The 16,592-nt window shown below is 37.5% G+C and overlaps 1 protein-coding gene and 1 long non-coding RNA gene across 3 annotated transcripts in view; both read right to left on the bottom strand.

The window, feature by feature from the left end:
- The window catches only part of LOC132541431 (uncharacterized), a 610,114-nt gene that overhangs the window by 475,431 nt on the left and 118,091 nt on the right, over nt 1–16,592 (bottom strand). The gene's annotated exons all lie outside the window — the stretch shown is intronic.
- Nucleotides 6,956–16,592, bottom strand: part of LHX8 (LIM homeobox 8) — a 32,758-nt gene continuing 23,121 nt past the window's right edge. For both annotated transcript variants that reach the window (XM_016190452.2, XM_060201001.1), the window contains 2 exons: nt 13,385–13,568; nt 6,956–7,704 (listed from right to left, as the gene is read on the bottom strand). In XM_016190452.2, coding sequence (XP_016045938.2) covers nt 7,628–7,704; nt 13,385–13,568 — 261 coding nt within the window. In that variant the 3' untranslated portion in view covers nt 6,956–7,627. The remainder of the gene's footprint in view (nt 7,705–13,384; nt 13,569–16,592) is intronic.

Genomic DNA, 16,592 nt, shown 5'->3' with positions numbered 1-16,592 from the left:
GTGTGCTGTGCTGTCTGTGGTCTCTTCTCTCATAACAAAAGAGAGAGATTAGTTGATAGCAGATTTCCAGAATGCAGATAAAAACTAATTTCATGGGCCAAGTGGTGGTGTGCTCAGTTACTAGCATACACATTACCAAGCACAAGGGCCTGGGGTTGAGCCTCCACTCTCCACCTACAGGGTGTCCGCTTCATGAGTAGTGAAGACACCTAGAGGTGTCTATCTTTCTCTCCCTCCCTCCATCTCCCCATTCTTAATTTCTCTCTATCCTATGTAAAAAAAAAAAAATGCAAACCCCTGTCAAAAGATCTCATCCTACTTTGAAGACTAATGGAATCTAGAACAGCTACCATAGGGATGGTGACACATAAAATTTATGTTTAAGCTATATTGTGTAGAGAGGGTGAGAAGCGTCACTCAACAGAAATGAAAAGGCTCTGTGGCCACATTTGCACAGTAAAAGCCAAGTGGAAGATTGAGCAATTACTCAGTAACTGTAGGCTGGGGAGCCAGCCAATTTGGGTAACTCAGATAAAAACATGTGTGTTGGCTGCCTCTCTTGCCTGAATTACTCGATAATGATCCAACTGTCTATTTTGCTTAGTTGAAGAGAACAAGAAACAGGTCGACCCAAGGCAGAGAGAGACTGCCTCATGAGTCACAGTATAGCCCAGTCTGGTGAGCTAGTAAGAGAAAGGCTGCCCTGGGCACCCACCTTCAAACTGGAGGAGCTATTTCTGGCATACATCACCCCAGTGTGTGGTGCCCTATGCTAGGTTTAAAAGACCCGAGATGAGTAGTACCTGTTCTGATGTTGTTTTATTTTTTTATTATCTTTATTTATTGGATATAAACAGCCAGAAATCGAGAGGGAAGGAGGAGATAGACACCTGCAGTCCTGCTTCACCACTCGCGAAGCTTTCCCCCTGCAGGTGGGGGCCAGGGACTCGAACCCGGGTCCTTTCACATCGTAGCATGTCGCTCAACCAGGTGCACCACCACCCGGCCCCTGTTCTGATGTTTTTTTAAAGACTAGTCAAGACAAACATAAAGGTCTAAGTAATAAATATGGGTAACGCTGTCCTTGCAGGAAATAATAGAAGTGAAAAAGTTACAAATATCCAACACTGGGATATGGAATTTGGGGTGGGAAACAGTCAGGGAAGGAGGAACTGATGTCTGTCTGAATCATATCCTGGAAGATGAGAAGTTACTAGTGAGGAAGAGGAAAAGAGAGGTTGGTGGCATTTTACTCTCTGGTGTTAAGAGTTAGTTTAATAGAGAATAGTCATTAGGAAAAAAAAATCTTTACTATGCACCAAACTAAGAACTGTATATACAGTATCTAACCATTATCAGGTGTATTCATATTGCACTTAGCAACAGCCATTTGAGAATGGTGTTATTCTTGTTTGGTGCATGAGGAGACAGGCACAAGAGAGTTTAATTATTTTCCCACAGTAACATTAGTGGAGACTGGTAAGTCCAGGACTTCAGACTGTGTGAATTCAAAGTCTTTTCAATGTTTCTTCCTTCCTTAGTTTTACCTGTCCTGTGGCTTCTACATCGCTGAGTGTTGCCATGTGGTTTCTACACATGTCCATGACAGATGAGAATGAAGTCATGTCTTGCAAAGGCTAAAAAAACAGTCTGCTGTCAAAGTGGAACTACAGCAAGTAAATAACATGCAGAAGCCACGGCTCCACCTTGACCTGTCTGGTCCTGAAGCAATTGAAAATCACTACCACTTTGTCTCCTTTGTCTCTGAGATTTTGTCCTGTCTTATGTGAGCTGTTGAGCAAGTCTTTAAAGTCCATCAATGCCCTGCAGCCTGTGGTAGTCTCCTTGTTCATGGTCTCTCAACTTCCATTCTAAGAGGAGTACAAGTCTGTCAGAGAATCAGATTCATAACTCTTGTTAGAATTTTTCTGGGCTGGGGGAGACAACATATAATGGTCATGCCAAAGATTTTCATGCCTGAGGTTCCGTAGTCCAGGTTCAATCCTTAGGACTACATAAGCCCAAGCTGAACAGTGATCTGGGTCTCTGTCTCTCTCTGTCTCGCTCTTTTTCTTCTCCCTCTCTAAATAACTAAAATATTTTTTTTTCTAAATTTCACTTTCTCCTGCAAACAATAGCTTATGAAGCCAGCCTTTTGTTCAGTCAAAACTCTTGAGACGTATTTTGAACATTGTCATAAAATGCTGTAGGTCAGGTTTCAAAAGATAAATGATGAACTAAGAGAAATGCACATGGTCTCAACTGGAGAAGTCTTAGCCAGAGATGAAATCTTGCGGTTCACAAACATGCTGGAAAAGTAGCGCACTCATTCCAGCATCTGAAAGAAATGAGCTAATAAAATAGTAGTGGTTCTCTAGAGACTGTGGCCTAGTTCCGGGAAGTAAATATTGTGATATTAAATTTGTAACAATGGTTTCTATTTTCAAATATAGCATCACAATGCCTTTGGGTTTCAAGTATTTTTTTTCATACATTTACATAATCTCTATAAGCTGAATAGTGTAGAGACTTTCTATACCCAAATTCCAGAGAGTTACACCTCTGTTTGCCTGGAAAGTTCTGTAAGATCAAGAGGGGAGTTTATGTGAACAGCAAATAGATGTTTTTCATTTGTGTTGAGGTTAGAATAAGCGAAGAACTTTTCTTGTAAAGATGGAACTCATTACCAGCATAGATACTCCGTTCTGACTTTAAAGAAACCGGTAGAGTACTGTTCTCCTGGGGCTGCTTGGCGTAGGACAGAGCTTGCCAGACTTCTGGTGCTATATAAGAGCCCAGTCTTGGTTTGCCTGATCTCTTGCCACTAACCCCACCCTTCTAAATTAATAGATCATGCTCTTACCATCTCTTTTCCATTCATCATCTCATTTTAGCCTCATAAAAATCTTCCTTTTAATGTTGAGAAAACCAGCACCCAGGGAAGTGAACAGTCCTTGTTAGAGAACTCACTGGTGTCAGACAATGTGCCAAGATGCAGGTGCCCCACACAATATACTAAATGTTGCACAGACAATATAAAATACCACAGGACTACAAAAATATTTCTTTTATTTTCTTTGAGGATAATATTTTCTTTGACAGTTTTAGCTCATTTGCCATTTGAAGCTATCTTAGACTGCTCAAGTCTTAGTGTTATTCTGGCTGTTGTCCTCCTACCACTCTTTAATCAACCACATCACACAACGGAATATAAACTAGAGCAAAAGCCCCCATCCCATCCCCGGGGCTCCTTCTCCTGTCATTTAACATCTTATTTGTCTGTGATCCTCCCCTACACACATGCTCATATGGAGTCAGTCCTTAAACTCCACTCTCAGTCCCTTCAGAATAGAGATTTTTTGATAGATCCTTAGTAACTCTGGATGTGTTCACAATTTAGAAAGGAACGGGTGTTCCCTGCAGGGGTTTTTATATTTAAACTGTGCATATCCATGAGCCTATGAAAGTCTATAATCTTAGGAGTTGCTCAGTTTTAAGAGAAGCTCAAGCAATTGGAAATCATGTGCAAATCTCTTCTCTTGAGACCATAACAGATTTATAAATAATTGGGTGCTCTGGAGAAATACTGCATATTAAAACCAGATATTGCATATTGAAGATCCTTAATTTTCAGTTCCTCTGTTAAATGAGGACACGAACAGTGTGAAGGGTTCACTAGAACTGCTAACAAAATAATCAACAAAACTAACAGTCTGTGATATAAAGAGCAAAAGGTACTAAAGTCAAATATCTGATATCAACTGACTAATATTTTAGTTGAACTAATCCCAAAGAATGTCTCCTTTTGCCAAATGCAGAAAAAGAAGTTCCAAGAGTGATTGATTTTGTTTCATTTAACCCCTTTTCAAGAAACGAGTCCTCAAGGGCAACAAAAATGGGGGAAATGGCCTCTAGGAGCAGAGGATTCATAATGCAGGCACTGAGCACAAGCGCTAACCCTAGAGACAAAACAAAAACAAAACAAAAAAAACAAACAAAAAGAACCTAGTTCTACAAATGTCAGTTTTTCTTATTGTGGAATAAATAAAATATAAGTTTGTTGTATTCATCTTTTTGACTATAAGATTGGAGCCACTCATCTGTTCTTGGACAGCTGGGTTGTTTCCAGGTTTTGGCTATTACAAACTGTGCTGCTATGAACATAGGTATACACAATCTTTCTGGATGAGTGTGTTGGGTTCCTTAGGATATATCCCCAGGAGAGGAATTCCAAGGTTATAGGGTAGGTCCATTTCTAGCCTTCTGAGAGTTCTCCAGACTGCTCTCCACAGAGGATGGACCAATTTACATTCCCAATAGCAGTGCAAGAGGTTTTCTTTGTCCCCACAACCTCTCCAGCATTTGCTGCTGCTACCTTTTCTGGTGTATGACATTCTCACAGGAGTGGAGTGGTATCTCATTGTTGTCTTTACTTGCATTTCTGTGACAATCAATGACTTGGAGCATTTTTTTTCATATGTTCATCAGCCTTTCAGATCTCTTCTTTGGTGAAAATTCTGTTCATGTCCTCTCCCAAGACTGGAGAAAATTTTAAAGACATAAATTCCACGAATAAGCAGGATAGATAAAGTGCTCTGGAAACATTTCCAACACTGCTTGCAGGGATGTAAATTACTGCAGTACTGTAGGGGTAATTAACTTTCAAGTCTCTTCAAAGAATATACGTTATTCAACACCCTGCTTCTCAGAATTGACTTGTGAAGTATGGATGTGAATTAAAAATGTCTATGAAGATACTCATTATGGTACTACTTAAAAATACTGCTTAAAATACAGGAGTTCAGTGTATGGTGTCTTGGTAGCCTAGGAAGTGGTATAGTTTCCACTACTAAGCATGAAGTTCTGAGTTGGGTCAGCAGCATCATGTATGTCAAAATGATGCTCTGGTTATCTCTCTCTCTCTCAATAATAAAAATAAAAAACTTTAAAGAAGAATATGATATATTAAGTCAATGAGCTGCTAGTTTCAAATCCTGGCTTTATTACTTGTTGTCACAGGGTTATAGCTTCACACCTCCCCAAAGTAAGTGTTAGGAAACCAGACCCAAAGTGAATTGTTATCTCCCTCCACCATAGATGTTACAAGGACTTTGATGATTCAGTAATAAGTTTTCTCCCTCCAGGCTTCACGAAAGCTGTTTGATAACTCCTTTTCAATCAAACAAGTACTGTACCCAAATGCTAACACTGAATATAGCCAATATGGACATTCTTCAGTTCTTTCCTAGTTATAAAATGAAGGCCTCTCATTTTCACCAAAAGAATGAAAATAGAGGGCCAGGTGGTGGCTCACCCAGTAGAGTGCACATATTACCATGCTGGAGGAAATGCGGGGCGGGGGGGGATTCATGAGCAGTGCAGCAGTACTGCTGGTGTTTCTCCTGTTTCTCATTCCTTCGCTGCCTTACTAACCTCCAATCAAAAATAAAGGTGAAAAAATGGATTGGTGGAGCTGTGCAAGCACTGAGCCTTGGTAATAATCATGATAGCAGAAGGAAGAAAAGGGAGGGAGGAAGGAAGGGAAGTACAGAGGAACAAATAAAAGTAAGGAAGGAAGGGAAAGAAAGGGAGAAGACAAGGAAGGAAGGAAGAAGCGAAAACAATCATACGTTTGTATCATACATACATTTTTATAACTTTCAAATCTCTCATATCAAATTTATATATAAATAATGCATAAAACTCATATATTGTGAAAGCTTTAACCCTGTTACAGCAGTTTTGTTTCAAATGTGGGCCTCATCTTTATAACTAAAAAAGGTAGGCAACATGGTTTTTAAAAACTGCACAGAGTATAGTCAGCAAGGAATAAAACAGAGAGGACCAAATATTTACAATCAAGCACCTAAGCTAAATGATGTCAATTAGACCCAGCTGGGAAAAGCTACAAGCTGTGAACAAAGCAGAAGTTTGGCTAGACTAAAAGAGCTTTCACTGACATCTGGTAAAGGTAAAAGTGACCTCACCACTTCATGCCTGGGACAGGTAGACAACAACCTAAAGGGATTAGCATCAATCTTGTAAGAGCAGATAGAGTGGATACTGGCTACAACCTTTGGTTTTGGCCAAAATATATATATTCTAACAAGAGTAACAAAAAGCAAAAACAAAAATAAAATCAATCTCTTTACTCCTTTTGCCCACAGTAAAACTTAATTTGTTGCTTCTAGTTTGAGGCAGATAGTAAGTTACTTACATCCACATGATTCCTTTCTGGTTGCATTTACGATTACTAGGGTAGAATTACAAATACTCCACTATTACTTCCAGTCCTCAGCCAGATGTGAATCTGCTAAGTTAAACAAAGACTTAGGCTTAAGATTCTTCAGATTTTTTTTCTCATTACCTTTTTTCTCCCCAGACTGGTAAGTAAAAGACAAAAAAGAAAAAAAAATGAGTAGTGATTAAGTTCTTTAAATAATTTTTTAAAAAGGGGGAACTGTGGCACTACTTACACTTTTGTAATCCCGAGACAAGTGTCTACTTCATTCAAGATAAAAACCTGATTGAGGCTTAAATTTCAGCTTTCAAAATTACAATCCCAGCGGATGTTTACTTGGATGAAGTGAACAGTCTCTGTTCTAGTCATGTTGCTCATAAACACTAAACATTCTTCATCTTTTTCACCCCTGAAGAAATATAATCCTATTCTCATATTTCATTTCTAACTTTGAGTATCCACAGAAGTTTTGTAAAGTACCCTTCATTTTCTTTCATATTAGTGTTACTAAGTATTCCAGGAGAAATTATCTGCCAAAATATATGTGTTCATGTATTTTGTTCAGGAAGCGCAATCATCTTCAAGTAAATGTCCTACTAGAATGTCATTACAGCACAGCTCAGAGAAAAGTGATTTTTTAAGGTAAAGGGCTGTATTTTTAAAGAGAATAAATCCAAACAACTGCAAAAAACATACATTAAAAGGACAAGCTGGTTGAAACTTTCACAAGAATGAAAAGTGTTTAATAAACTTAGAATGGTGGGATTATTATTAAAGTATAGTGCTATTTACAGCCCTAAGTAATCAAGCACAAACACAGTAATGTGTTTGCATGGCATGCTACAACAAAAGCTTTATTCAGTTCATTCTGAAAACATTGGCAAAATAAATTTCAGTTGCAAATTCACAGATACAAGCTTCAAAGTATAAAGTCGTATATAACAAAAAATACAAGTAATATTTAGAACAATAACTTACAGATACAAACTAATGATAAACTACAGTTTCACAAAGGATTGTAAACATTTTGCACACTTGTCAGTCCTTTCTTTTAGGCAAAGTGCTCTTTTGATGACAAATAAATTAACAGATACACACTAGAGTGAACTATCTCTGGACAATACAAAAAAAAAGTTTTGATTTGTTTTCTTCTTGTAAACAAAATTTTTACAAAAAATGAAGAATTAATAAAAGTGTCTTGCAGGCCAACTACAAATATACATACCTGGGCAGCAAAGTGATGTTGGAAATGCTTTGGGTGTTAAATAAAAAAATTAACATTAATATCTTTTTAATGTTTTTTATACTTAATAAATGACAAGTCATATCATTAATCATTTGACAAGTCATATCATTAATCATTTCTCTCCCTGAAAAAAAAAAGAATCAGGTATGACTTATTGGCAATTGTGTCACTGAATGGGGTAACAAGGGCTGGAGTCCAAGAGTTGTTGGTGAATGAGCTACAAAATAGAAAGAAATGTGTGGATCAGTTTTGTAGGGTGAATCATATTTATTTAAAGATAAACAAGAACAATCCAAGGCAATATACTTCCATTACTCATTACAGTCAAGGGCACCACGCTTCACTCATGCTGATGACTTTAACAGAAACATCGACTTACTCACATACTGGCTATAGCATCAATGAGGATCCAGAAATAGTTTACCCTCAAGACTTTATTCAGGACTAAAAGCTTTTGCCACATTAATGTACTCCATCCATACCCCATCCAATGCACTTTACCCTGCATTTTACAAAGACATGAGAAATTTGTCTGCAGAGATGTTTCTGGTTTCCATATGAAGGTGTCTAAGTAGGAAGACCCCGAGTTCTCATTTATTAATGCTTACCCGCCTCTCCCCTACACATACATCAAAGCACATATGGTTCAAGCAACATTGTAGTCACTCTGGTGAGCACACCCAGTGCAACTGCTAGTCTAAGTAAATGGTAATGGCACTGGCTCTGATTTCTTACTTAATTAAAACTGCAAATAAAATTTTTACTTTCAGCAAAAGCTACGTTGCTTTAATCTAACCTTCCAGTTGAGCGAAAAACTGAACATATTTTTTGAAAATCTGGAGATCAAGGAGACAAAGCAAAGGCTTATGCAAATATATTTTATGCTGGGGAGGGAGGCCCAGGTTCAACCCCTCGCACATCTGAAACATGGAGCTTATCAGTGCTCCAGTCAAAAGAATAAAACAACAATTAGTAATAATAGTAATTCTAAAACATTTATTAATCTGAAAGTATTTTAAAGATGCCAAGGCAGATTAGATTTGCAAAGTCAAATCCCAGAAGAGGAAGGAAATGAAAGGAGGTCACTTTCCCTGGCCCCAAGATCAATAATAAAATGGGTGGGGCTTGTGGTGATTATGCTTAGTGCCGTAAAGAGGTAAAAGATAACAGCATGGTTACACTCATATGGGAAATATAAAGAACTGCAACACATTAATTTGTGGGAGCAGGGAGAGGAAGAAAAAATAAAGGAGGAGCCAAACCTTTCCATAAGACTATGAGAGCTATTGTGGTTACAGGGACACAGAACTTTGGTGGTTGGTGCAGCATGAAATTATACTCCTGTAATTGGAGAATATTAGAAACCATTTTGAAGCCACTAATAAATCTCTTTTAAAAATGTCTGAGAGTGGTCCGGGAGGTGGCGCAGTGGAGAAAGCACTGGACTCTCAAACATAAGGTCCTGAGTTCAATCCCCGGCAGCACATGTACCAGAGTGATGTCTGGTTCTTTCTTTGTCTCCTATCATTTCTCATGAATAAATAAATAAATAAATTCTTTTAAAAAATAATAATAAAAATAAAATTAAAATGTCTGAGAATTTAAGAAGTTGAGCATAATTTTCAAGAGGATAGTGGGGAACAAAAATTAACAGTCAAGGACCAATGAAGAGATGTCCTAATAAAATCAACAACTAGAATTCAAGTTTTGGGGGATTTCTAAAGGCTGAATTCAATGACAAGTCAATCAGTAAATATAGGAATTCTAAACCTTCCAGATAGCTTAGATCGAGCTTTCCTTAGTTTATCTTCCTGCAGATACAAAGCCAAATCCTCCCCTTTCTGATGAGAAATATCCAGGTCCTCAAATTATTTTTAGTTTTTTTATAGACATCTAAAATATAATTTAAAAAAGCAAAGTAAATAAGAAAACATTATTTAACTGGAAAAGTGGAGAAAAGCATAGATTCACAATAGATCCTGAAGTCATCAAATATGAAATTTAGCATCAAATGATTCAATGGAGAAATCAGGTAATAGGAGCTGGGTGCACTTGGTGCGGCACACCTAGTAGTGAATATGTGTCACAGTGTTCAAAGATCTGGGTTCAAGCCCCTGGTCCCCACCTGCAGTGTGGAAGCTTCACAAGTGCTGCAGGTGATGCTTTCTCTCTCCTCTCTGTCTCTCTCTTCATTTGTCCCTAGCCAATAAACAAATAAAAAAAAAAGAAAAAAAAAAGAAAGAATGATAACAAAATAGATGATTTAACATAGGCGTATAACCTATATACCAAAATGAAGCGGAAGTTCCAAAACTGAAGATACAATCACTAAAATTAAAAGCCCAATAGATGAGTTTCATATGAGAAGATTAGCTAACTAGAAGTCAGGAGAAAATACCTAGATTAAAATATGATGGACCAGAAGGCTAGAGAATATGAATTTTGCACAGAGACATAGGATATTTAAGGAACGAAAGCTGAAACTTTTCCATAGTGAAAAACATCAGACTCCATATTCAAAATGAACATCTAAATATAATTTGATAAAATAGAAAATCAGACACAAAAAGAAAAGTTTGGGGAAAGGCATTGAGCAACAATGAGACTAACAGCTAACTTAACAACAAATAGTGGCAGGCCCATTAACTATTGGTCTCTGAACAAACAAACTGCTGGAAGACAATAAATGTAGGTTGCTACATTTCTACACAGAAAGAAATTACAACTGCATTAAAAATAAATCTTCATGGTGGCCAGCTGCTGGCATGCCCAGTAGTGTGTTCAGGATAGCATGCTCAAGGAGAAGGGTCCAAGCACCTGCTCCCAACCTGCAGTGGGGAAGCTCCCTAAGCACTGAAGCAGTGCTATGGTCTCTCTCTCTTTACCTCTCTATCCCTCCTCCATCTCAATTTCTCTGTCTCTATCAAAAAAAGAAGAAGAGAAAAAGATGGTACCGAGTTACAGTTATAACCCTGGTGGTAATTTTTAAAGCAACTTATGAATAAACATAACAAAGAATGACTAGGATTGCTAAACAAACAAAAACTCCAGAAAAGCAAAGCATATTATGTTCGCAGTATGAAAGACACTATTATGATAGCTGTAAACTGACTTCATAGACAATCAAAATCTCAACTGTTTAACCTTCATTATGGAAACTGATCAAGCCACTAAAATTTATGGTAATGCAAATGTTCAGGAATAAGTATTATAAACTTGAAAAATGACAAGGTAGGAAGACAAACATTATCAGACATCAGGAATTATAGGCAAAGACTAATAGTTATTCATATAAAAATAGATGGACCAATAAACAGAGGGTACAGAAATTGACACAGACAATATAATACATGGACACTTGATCTATGACAAATGTGACACTACAAAACCTGAAAAAAAGTAAAAGCTTTATTCCTATTTCTCATCACTTAAAAAAAAAACTCAGTTTCTGATCTACTGTAAATTGAAATGTCAAAGATAAAGTTTCTAGCAAATAAAAGATTACCCTCAAATACAAATAATTTCTTGAACAGGTCAAAATAAGCACTGCCCATAAACAAACAAAAATTAATGAAATGAACTACATGAAAATTAGAAAGTGTAGAGGCTGACAGAAGGTTCACCGGGGAGTAGAGAGCAAACTTTAGCACGTGTGAGATCTGGGTTTGAGCCCCTGGCACCACCAGGGAGTACTGTGCACAGGGGAGGATTCAGAAAGAGGGGGGTAGTTCTGTGGTGTCTCTCCTTCTGTCTCTCTATCTATCTGATATGAGGGGAGGGGCGTCCAGTCGAGTGGTGGACTCATGCAGGTGCAAAGATCCCTGTTCCAGGAGGCATGGCCATGAAGTAACAGTGGACATCGAGCTGCTCCCCCAACACAAGGGTTGGAAACTATTGAACTTAGCCAGCCTCATCAAACTATAGCTGAGACACATGCAGAAGCATAGTAGCCTCAGGTGGTTGGTCACACACAGTCAGAGTGAGACACATAAAAAAAACTAGTATAGTCATGGGCCCTTTGGGATTTAAACTAGTCCTACTAGCTATCTATAAAATGGAGACCCCCCAAATCTTCATCTGCACTATTCCAGCCTTTAGGTTCATGATTAGTCAACAATTTATTTGGCTTTATATGTTAACTCTCTTTTCAGCCACCAGGTTCCAGATGCTAACATGATACCAACCAGACTTCCCTGGGTGATGACTCCACCAATGTGTCCTGGAGCCCAGCTTCCCCAGAGCCCTGCCCTACTAGGGAAAGAGGCAGGCAGGCTGGGAGTCAACGCCCATGTTCAGCAGGGAAGCAATTCCAGAAGCCAGACCTTCCACCTTCTGCACCCCATAATGACCCTGGTCCATACTCCCAGAGGGATAAAGAATAGGAAAACTATCAGGGGAAGGGATGGGATACGAAGTTCTGGTGGTGGGAATTGTGTGGAGCTGTACTCCTCTTATTCTATAGTTTTTTTTTTATCAGTGTTTCCTTTTTATAAATAAAAATTTTAAAAAGAAAGAAAAAAAAAGAAAGACACCCAAAAGTAGTAATAGGTGTAGGGGTGACTTAGAAAATAAGTGAAGGCAGGACCATTGAAAAATTGGACAAGAATATATAGAGATATATTCAAAATATACATGATATATACATATATATATATATACAAAAAATATACTATATATATATATATATATATATATATATATATATATACACAAAAAACTCACATAGACATACATAGGTAGATATAGAATCAGCCTGATTGGTAACCTTGGGAAAACTACTGCAGTTTCCAATGGAGGGGATGAGGACACATAACTCTGGTGGTGGGAACCATATGGAATTACATCCCCATTATCTTATATTTTTGTGAATCAATATGAAATCACTAATAAAGAATAAAAAACTAAAAAGAAGAAGGAGAAGGAAGAGGAGAAGTTGAGAGCACGGCAGTGTCCAGTGCCATTTTGGCTCTACACAGCCATGCCTGCAGCAACATACAGCTATGGCTGCAGGAGCAAGGAGCCTCTGGGCTTTTAATCCATGACCTCAGGGATGTTAGAGCAATGAACTTCTGGCAAGGACACACCACAGTGGCAGGGGGAGTACCTGGCCAGAAAGCTATGAGGTCTGTCCCAGAACTAAGGCAGACAAATGGGAAGGTAAACAGATTGAGGATGGCTGGTGGCTAAATAGAAAAATAAGCCCTGCATCTCTGAACACACAGAAGACAGTGGCTAGTTCACAGTGAGCCTCTGGTGTACGGATTTAGGCTGAAACTTATGAACAATGAATGTAACTGTGAGAAAGCTGAAACACAATGATACATTCTGTATGGTTCAATTCATATTAAAACTCAAAAAATAAATATGATATTAGAAATAAAGAAAATGTTATTGTGGAGAAAGAGGATAATGACTAAGGGAGACATAAGAGAAGTTCCTGGGGATGCTTACCTCACTCCACTACTTTCTCTGGATAATATTTACATGGTCAAAGTTCACTTTAATATAAAGTTCTTTTAACAAAATTCAAAAGATCCTACTCTAAGAACTGGAATACGAATACTTTCTCTGACCATAGGAAAATAACTTATTTAAATATTTATAATGTTAAAATGAAAAAAAGAAAGAAAAATGAAATTCTTCCTATGTGGAAACTAAGCACTAAGAATCATATTCAACATCTGCATGTAAACTATAAAGTAGATAGTAAGCTTGTCCCTTAAAATGTAGTCACAGAAGTAAAAATGCAGAGGTCTGCTCCCCAGTAATATCACCACAATATTTTTCAGCTTCTATTGAGGAAATATTTCAAACTGTGAATCTTATCACTACTCCCCATATTTGAAGTTACTAGTTAACGACTGCTGGAGACAACTGTTAAATGTTGGGATACCTACCATCCATATAACTATGAAGCGCAGTTAGCATTGTCCCATCTTGGGGTACATAGGCAGAATAAGCCATTTCTTCTAACATTGGTGGAGACAGCCTGGAAGGTGGGACTGCTGTGACTGGGGCAGAGGAGGAGTGATTAGGGCTGACGTGTTTCTTGTGGCGTGCTCTACAGTTCTGAAACCACACCTAGGGAGGAAGAAGAAAAGCAGTGTAACTAAATCATATGGCAGTTTCTGAGCATATCGTTAATTTAGTTTAAAAAGGAATGCAAGCCAAATCCTCCACCACAAAAACACAGTATCAAGGGGCCTGGTGCTGGTGCACATGTTGAGCGCACATGTTACAATGCTCAGGGACTCAGGTTCGAGCACCCAGTCCCCACCTGCATGAGAAAGGCTTTGCAAGTGGTAAAGCAGTGCTGCAGGTGTCTATCTCTTCCCCTCTCTACCACCCCCTACCCTCTCGATTTCTGTCTCTACCAAATAAATAAAGATAATTTTAAAATTAAAAATAAAAACATACTATTGATATAAATAAGCTTTTTTAAGTTCTATATACAAAAGAGAAAAACACAAAAATAGTTTTTTTTGCTCAAATAATATCTACCTGCTAGTTTACCTCAGATTCAGCTCTTTATTAAACCAGTATTCCACACCTCAAGAAAAATAAGGAAGAAAAAAAAAGGCAGTGTTAGAAAGGGCTCAATATTTCTAGTGGAATTTAGAACAAAATGGAAAACAGAGAATACCCTTTCAATCAGAAAAAAAAATTAACCTATTAAATGTATTCTTAGTCTGCTGGAATTCAAATTCTTTTTCAAAAGATTGAAACCCCTACTGAGAACTTTCTAAAGCCACTTGAATCAGTTATTCCAGACACATTTTAACCTCCCACATGTAATTTCTTTTATTGAATGCATAGGCTGTTTGGTAAGATTGATGTTATGGTCAAGATTATAGTAAATAAAAAACTGGTAATATCTGGTAGAATGGAATACAAACACATGCACTGGTGAGACAGTCCACAAAATGTAAATAGCCAACCAATCTCTTGTTTACTATTCTGTAACAATAATAACAACAAATAATAATAAAGGAAGTTAATTCTGAGTAAAATGAGGTCTTACAACCAAGTCAATAAAGAAAATAGATCCAGACTACCAAGGGTTCTGTCTGATCAATCTTCTATTAGATAAAACTTGACAGTAGGGTGTAATTCTACTAAGATATTATAGCATTTATTTGCTCTCAGTCAAGACCAACTTGTCAATAGTAAAAAGAACAGTAGAGTGATAAAACTTTTTAGGATATTAGGATAAAAACATCTGAGGATCAAGAGAGACAATCAGAGAAAAGCCATGGACATATATCTCTTTCCAGGGATGGCAGGTAGTTAAGTTACCTGAAGGAACAAAGGAATCTAAACTGAATGGAAGAGAAAAAAGTTTGTCCCCCCCACCACCTCACCCCAGTTTCAAAGGTATATTCTGCCACTGTGACTCAAAAGTGGAGGACTGGTGAATTATTGGCCTGTCAAAAAAGTCATGATGTATTTTTCTATGCTTTTCTACGCAAAAAAATGTGTCATGATTTTTCTGACAACCCAGTACAACAAACTGAAGGGATTAAACATAAAAGGAAAAAAATGAGTAATATAATTGAATATGTGCCACACTCAAGCAGGTGGTTGTCATGAAAGTTTCAGGGACAAGACTTAGATTTTTTTTTTAATATTTATTTTCCCTGTTGTCACCCTCTTTTTTTATCATTGTTGTTGTTATTGATGTCGTCGTTGTTGGATAGGATAGAGAGAAATCGAGAGAAGAGGGGAAGACAGAGGGGGAAGAGAAAGATAGATACCTGCAAACCTGCTTCACCACTTGTGAAGCAACTCCCCTGCAGGTGGGGAGCCCAAGGCTCGAACCTGCATCCTTACGCCAGTCCTTGCGCTTTGCACCACATGTACTTAACCCACTGCACTACCACCCTACTCCCTTAGACTTAGATTTATATCAAGAATCAGGGGTGGTTATCACAGTCTTCTTTCCCACACCTCTCAAATGTTCAGCTCTTAGATATCTACACAAATGCCATAATCAAAAGTCTCCAATCATAGATATCTTCACAAGCTCCATTAACAATAGATTCCATTGTCACTCACCTAGCCAAGAAACATACTCATACATAATGATACATGTTAAGAAGGAACTGTTGCCACCTGCCTTTCTCCTGACCCCGGACAGTGTCAGATATATTGCAGAGGGGTTTGTGTAACCTAATACTTATGGCAATACGTTCAAAGTGTCTTTTGTCTCCTGTAAATTATATATTGAATGGACCTATCAGTTGTTTAAAAATATCCCATCTTTTGACTGAAACAAAAATAAAAACCCCAGATTCTGGAAATAAATAAGGAGGCATGAGATAAACAGCAGAATAACTTACTATCCTAATACTAATTCAGATAGTTTTTTTTGAAGAATACTCTATAGGTGATGAAGTAAAAAATGTTTTATAAACACAAGATGTCAAGTAACTTAGCAAAATATAGTTAAAAAATACCAGGCATTAAAATTCTGACATGCAGACTAACCTATTTCAGAATTCAAAGACAAGTCCTTTTGATGTTACTTTTTTTTTTCTTTTTTACTTTCTTTACTGACTTAAAAAGCCCTCTGAGAAGTATTATTTAAAAGTTTTTTAATTGGGAGTCGGTAGCACAGCGAGTTAAGCACACATGGCACAAAGCACAAGGACTGGGCTAACAATCCTGGTTCGAGCCCCCAGCTCCCCATCTACAGAGGAGTCACTTCACAAGTGGTGAAGCAGGTCTACAGGTGTCTATCTTTCTCTCCCCCTGTCTTCCTGTCCTCCCTCCATTTCTCTGTCCTATCCAACAATGACGACTTCAATAACAACAATAACTACAACAATAAAAAACAAAGGCAACAAAAGGGAAAATAAATAAAATATTAAAAAAGAAAATCTTTAAAAAAAGTACAAAGTTAACAGCAAAATTACATTTTCTTTGTAGTACAAATAAAACTATTCATTTCCAATATATACAGTCTGAAAATGTTATAACACATTCTCCAAGTGATAGCTGAAAGATTGTACCTAATACAAAGTCACATCATTAAGTCAATCATTAGTTAATAGCCAATGAAAAAGATATTTTTTAAAGATACAGATAGAGAAACATTGAGGTAGA

The sequence above is a fragment of the Erinaceus europaeus genome, chromosome 11 (genome assembly GCF_950295315.1).
Source record: "Erinaceus europaeus chromosome 11, mEriEur2.1, whole genome shotgun sequence".
Classification (NCBI taxonomy): Eukaryota; Metazoa; Chordata; class Mammalia; order Eulipotyphla; family Erinaceidae; genus Erinaceus; species Erinaceus europaeus.
This window is presented reverse-complemented; position numbering and strand designations above follow the sequence as displayed.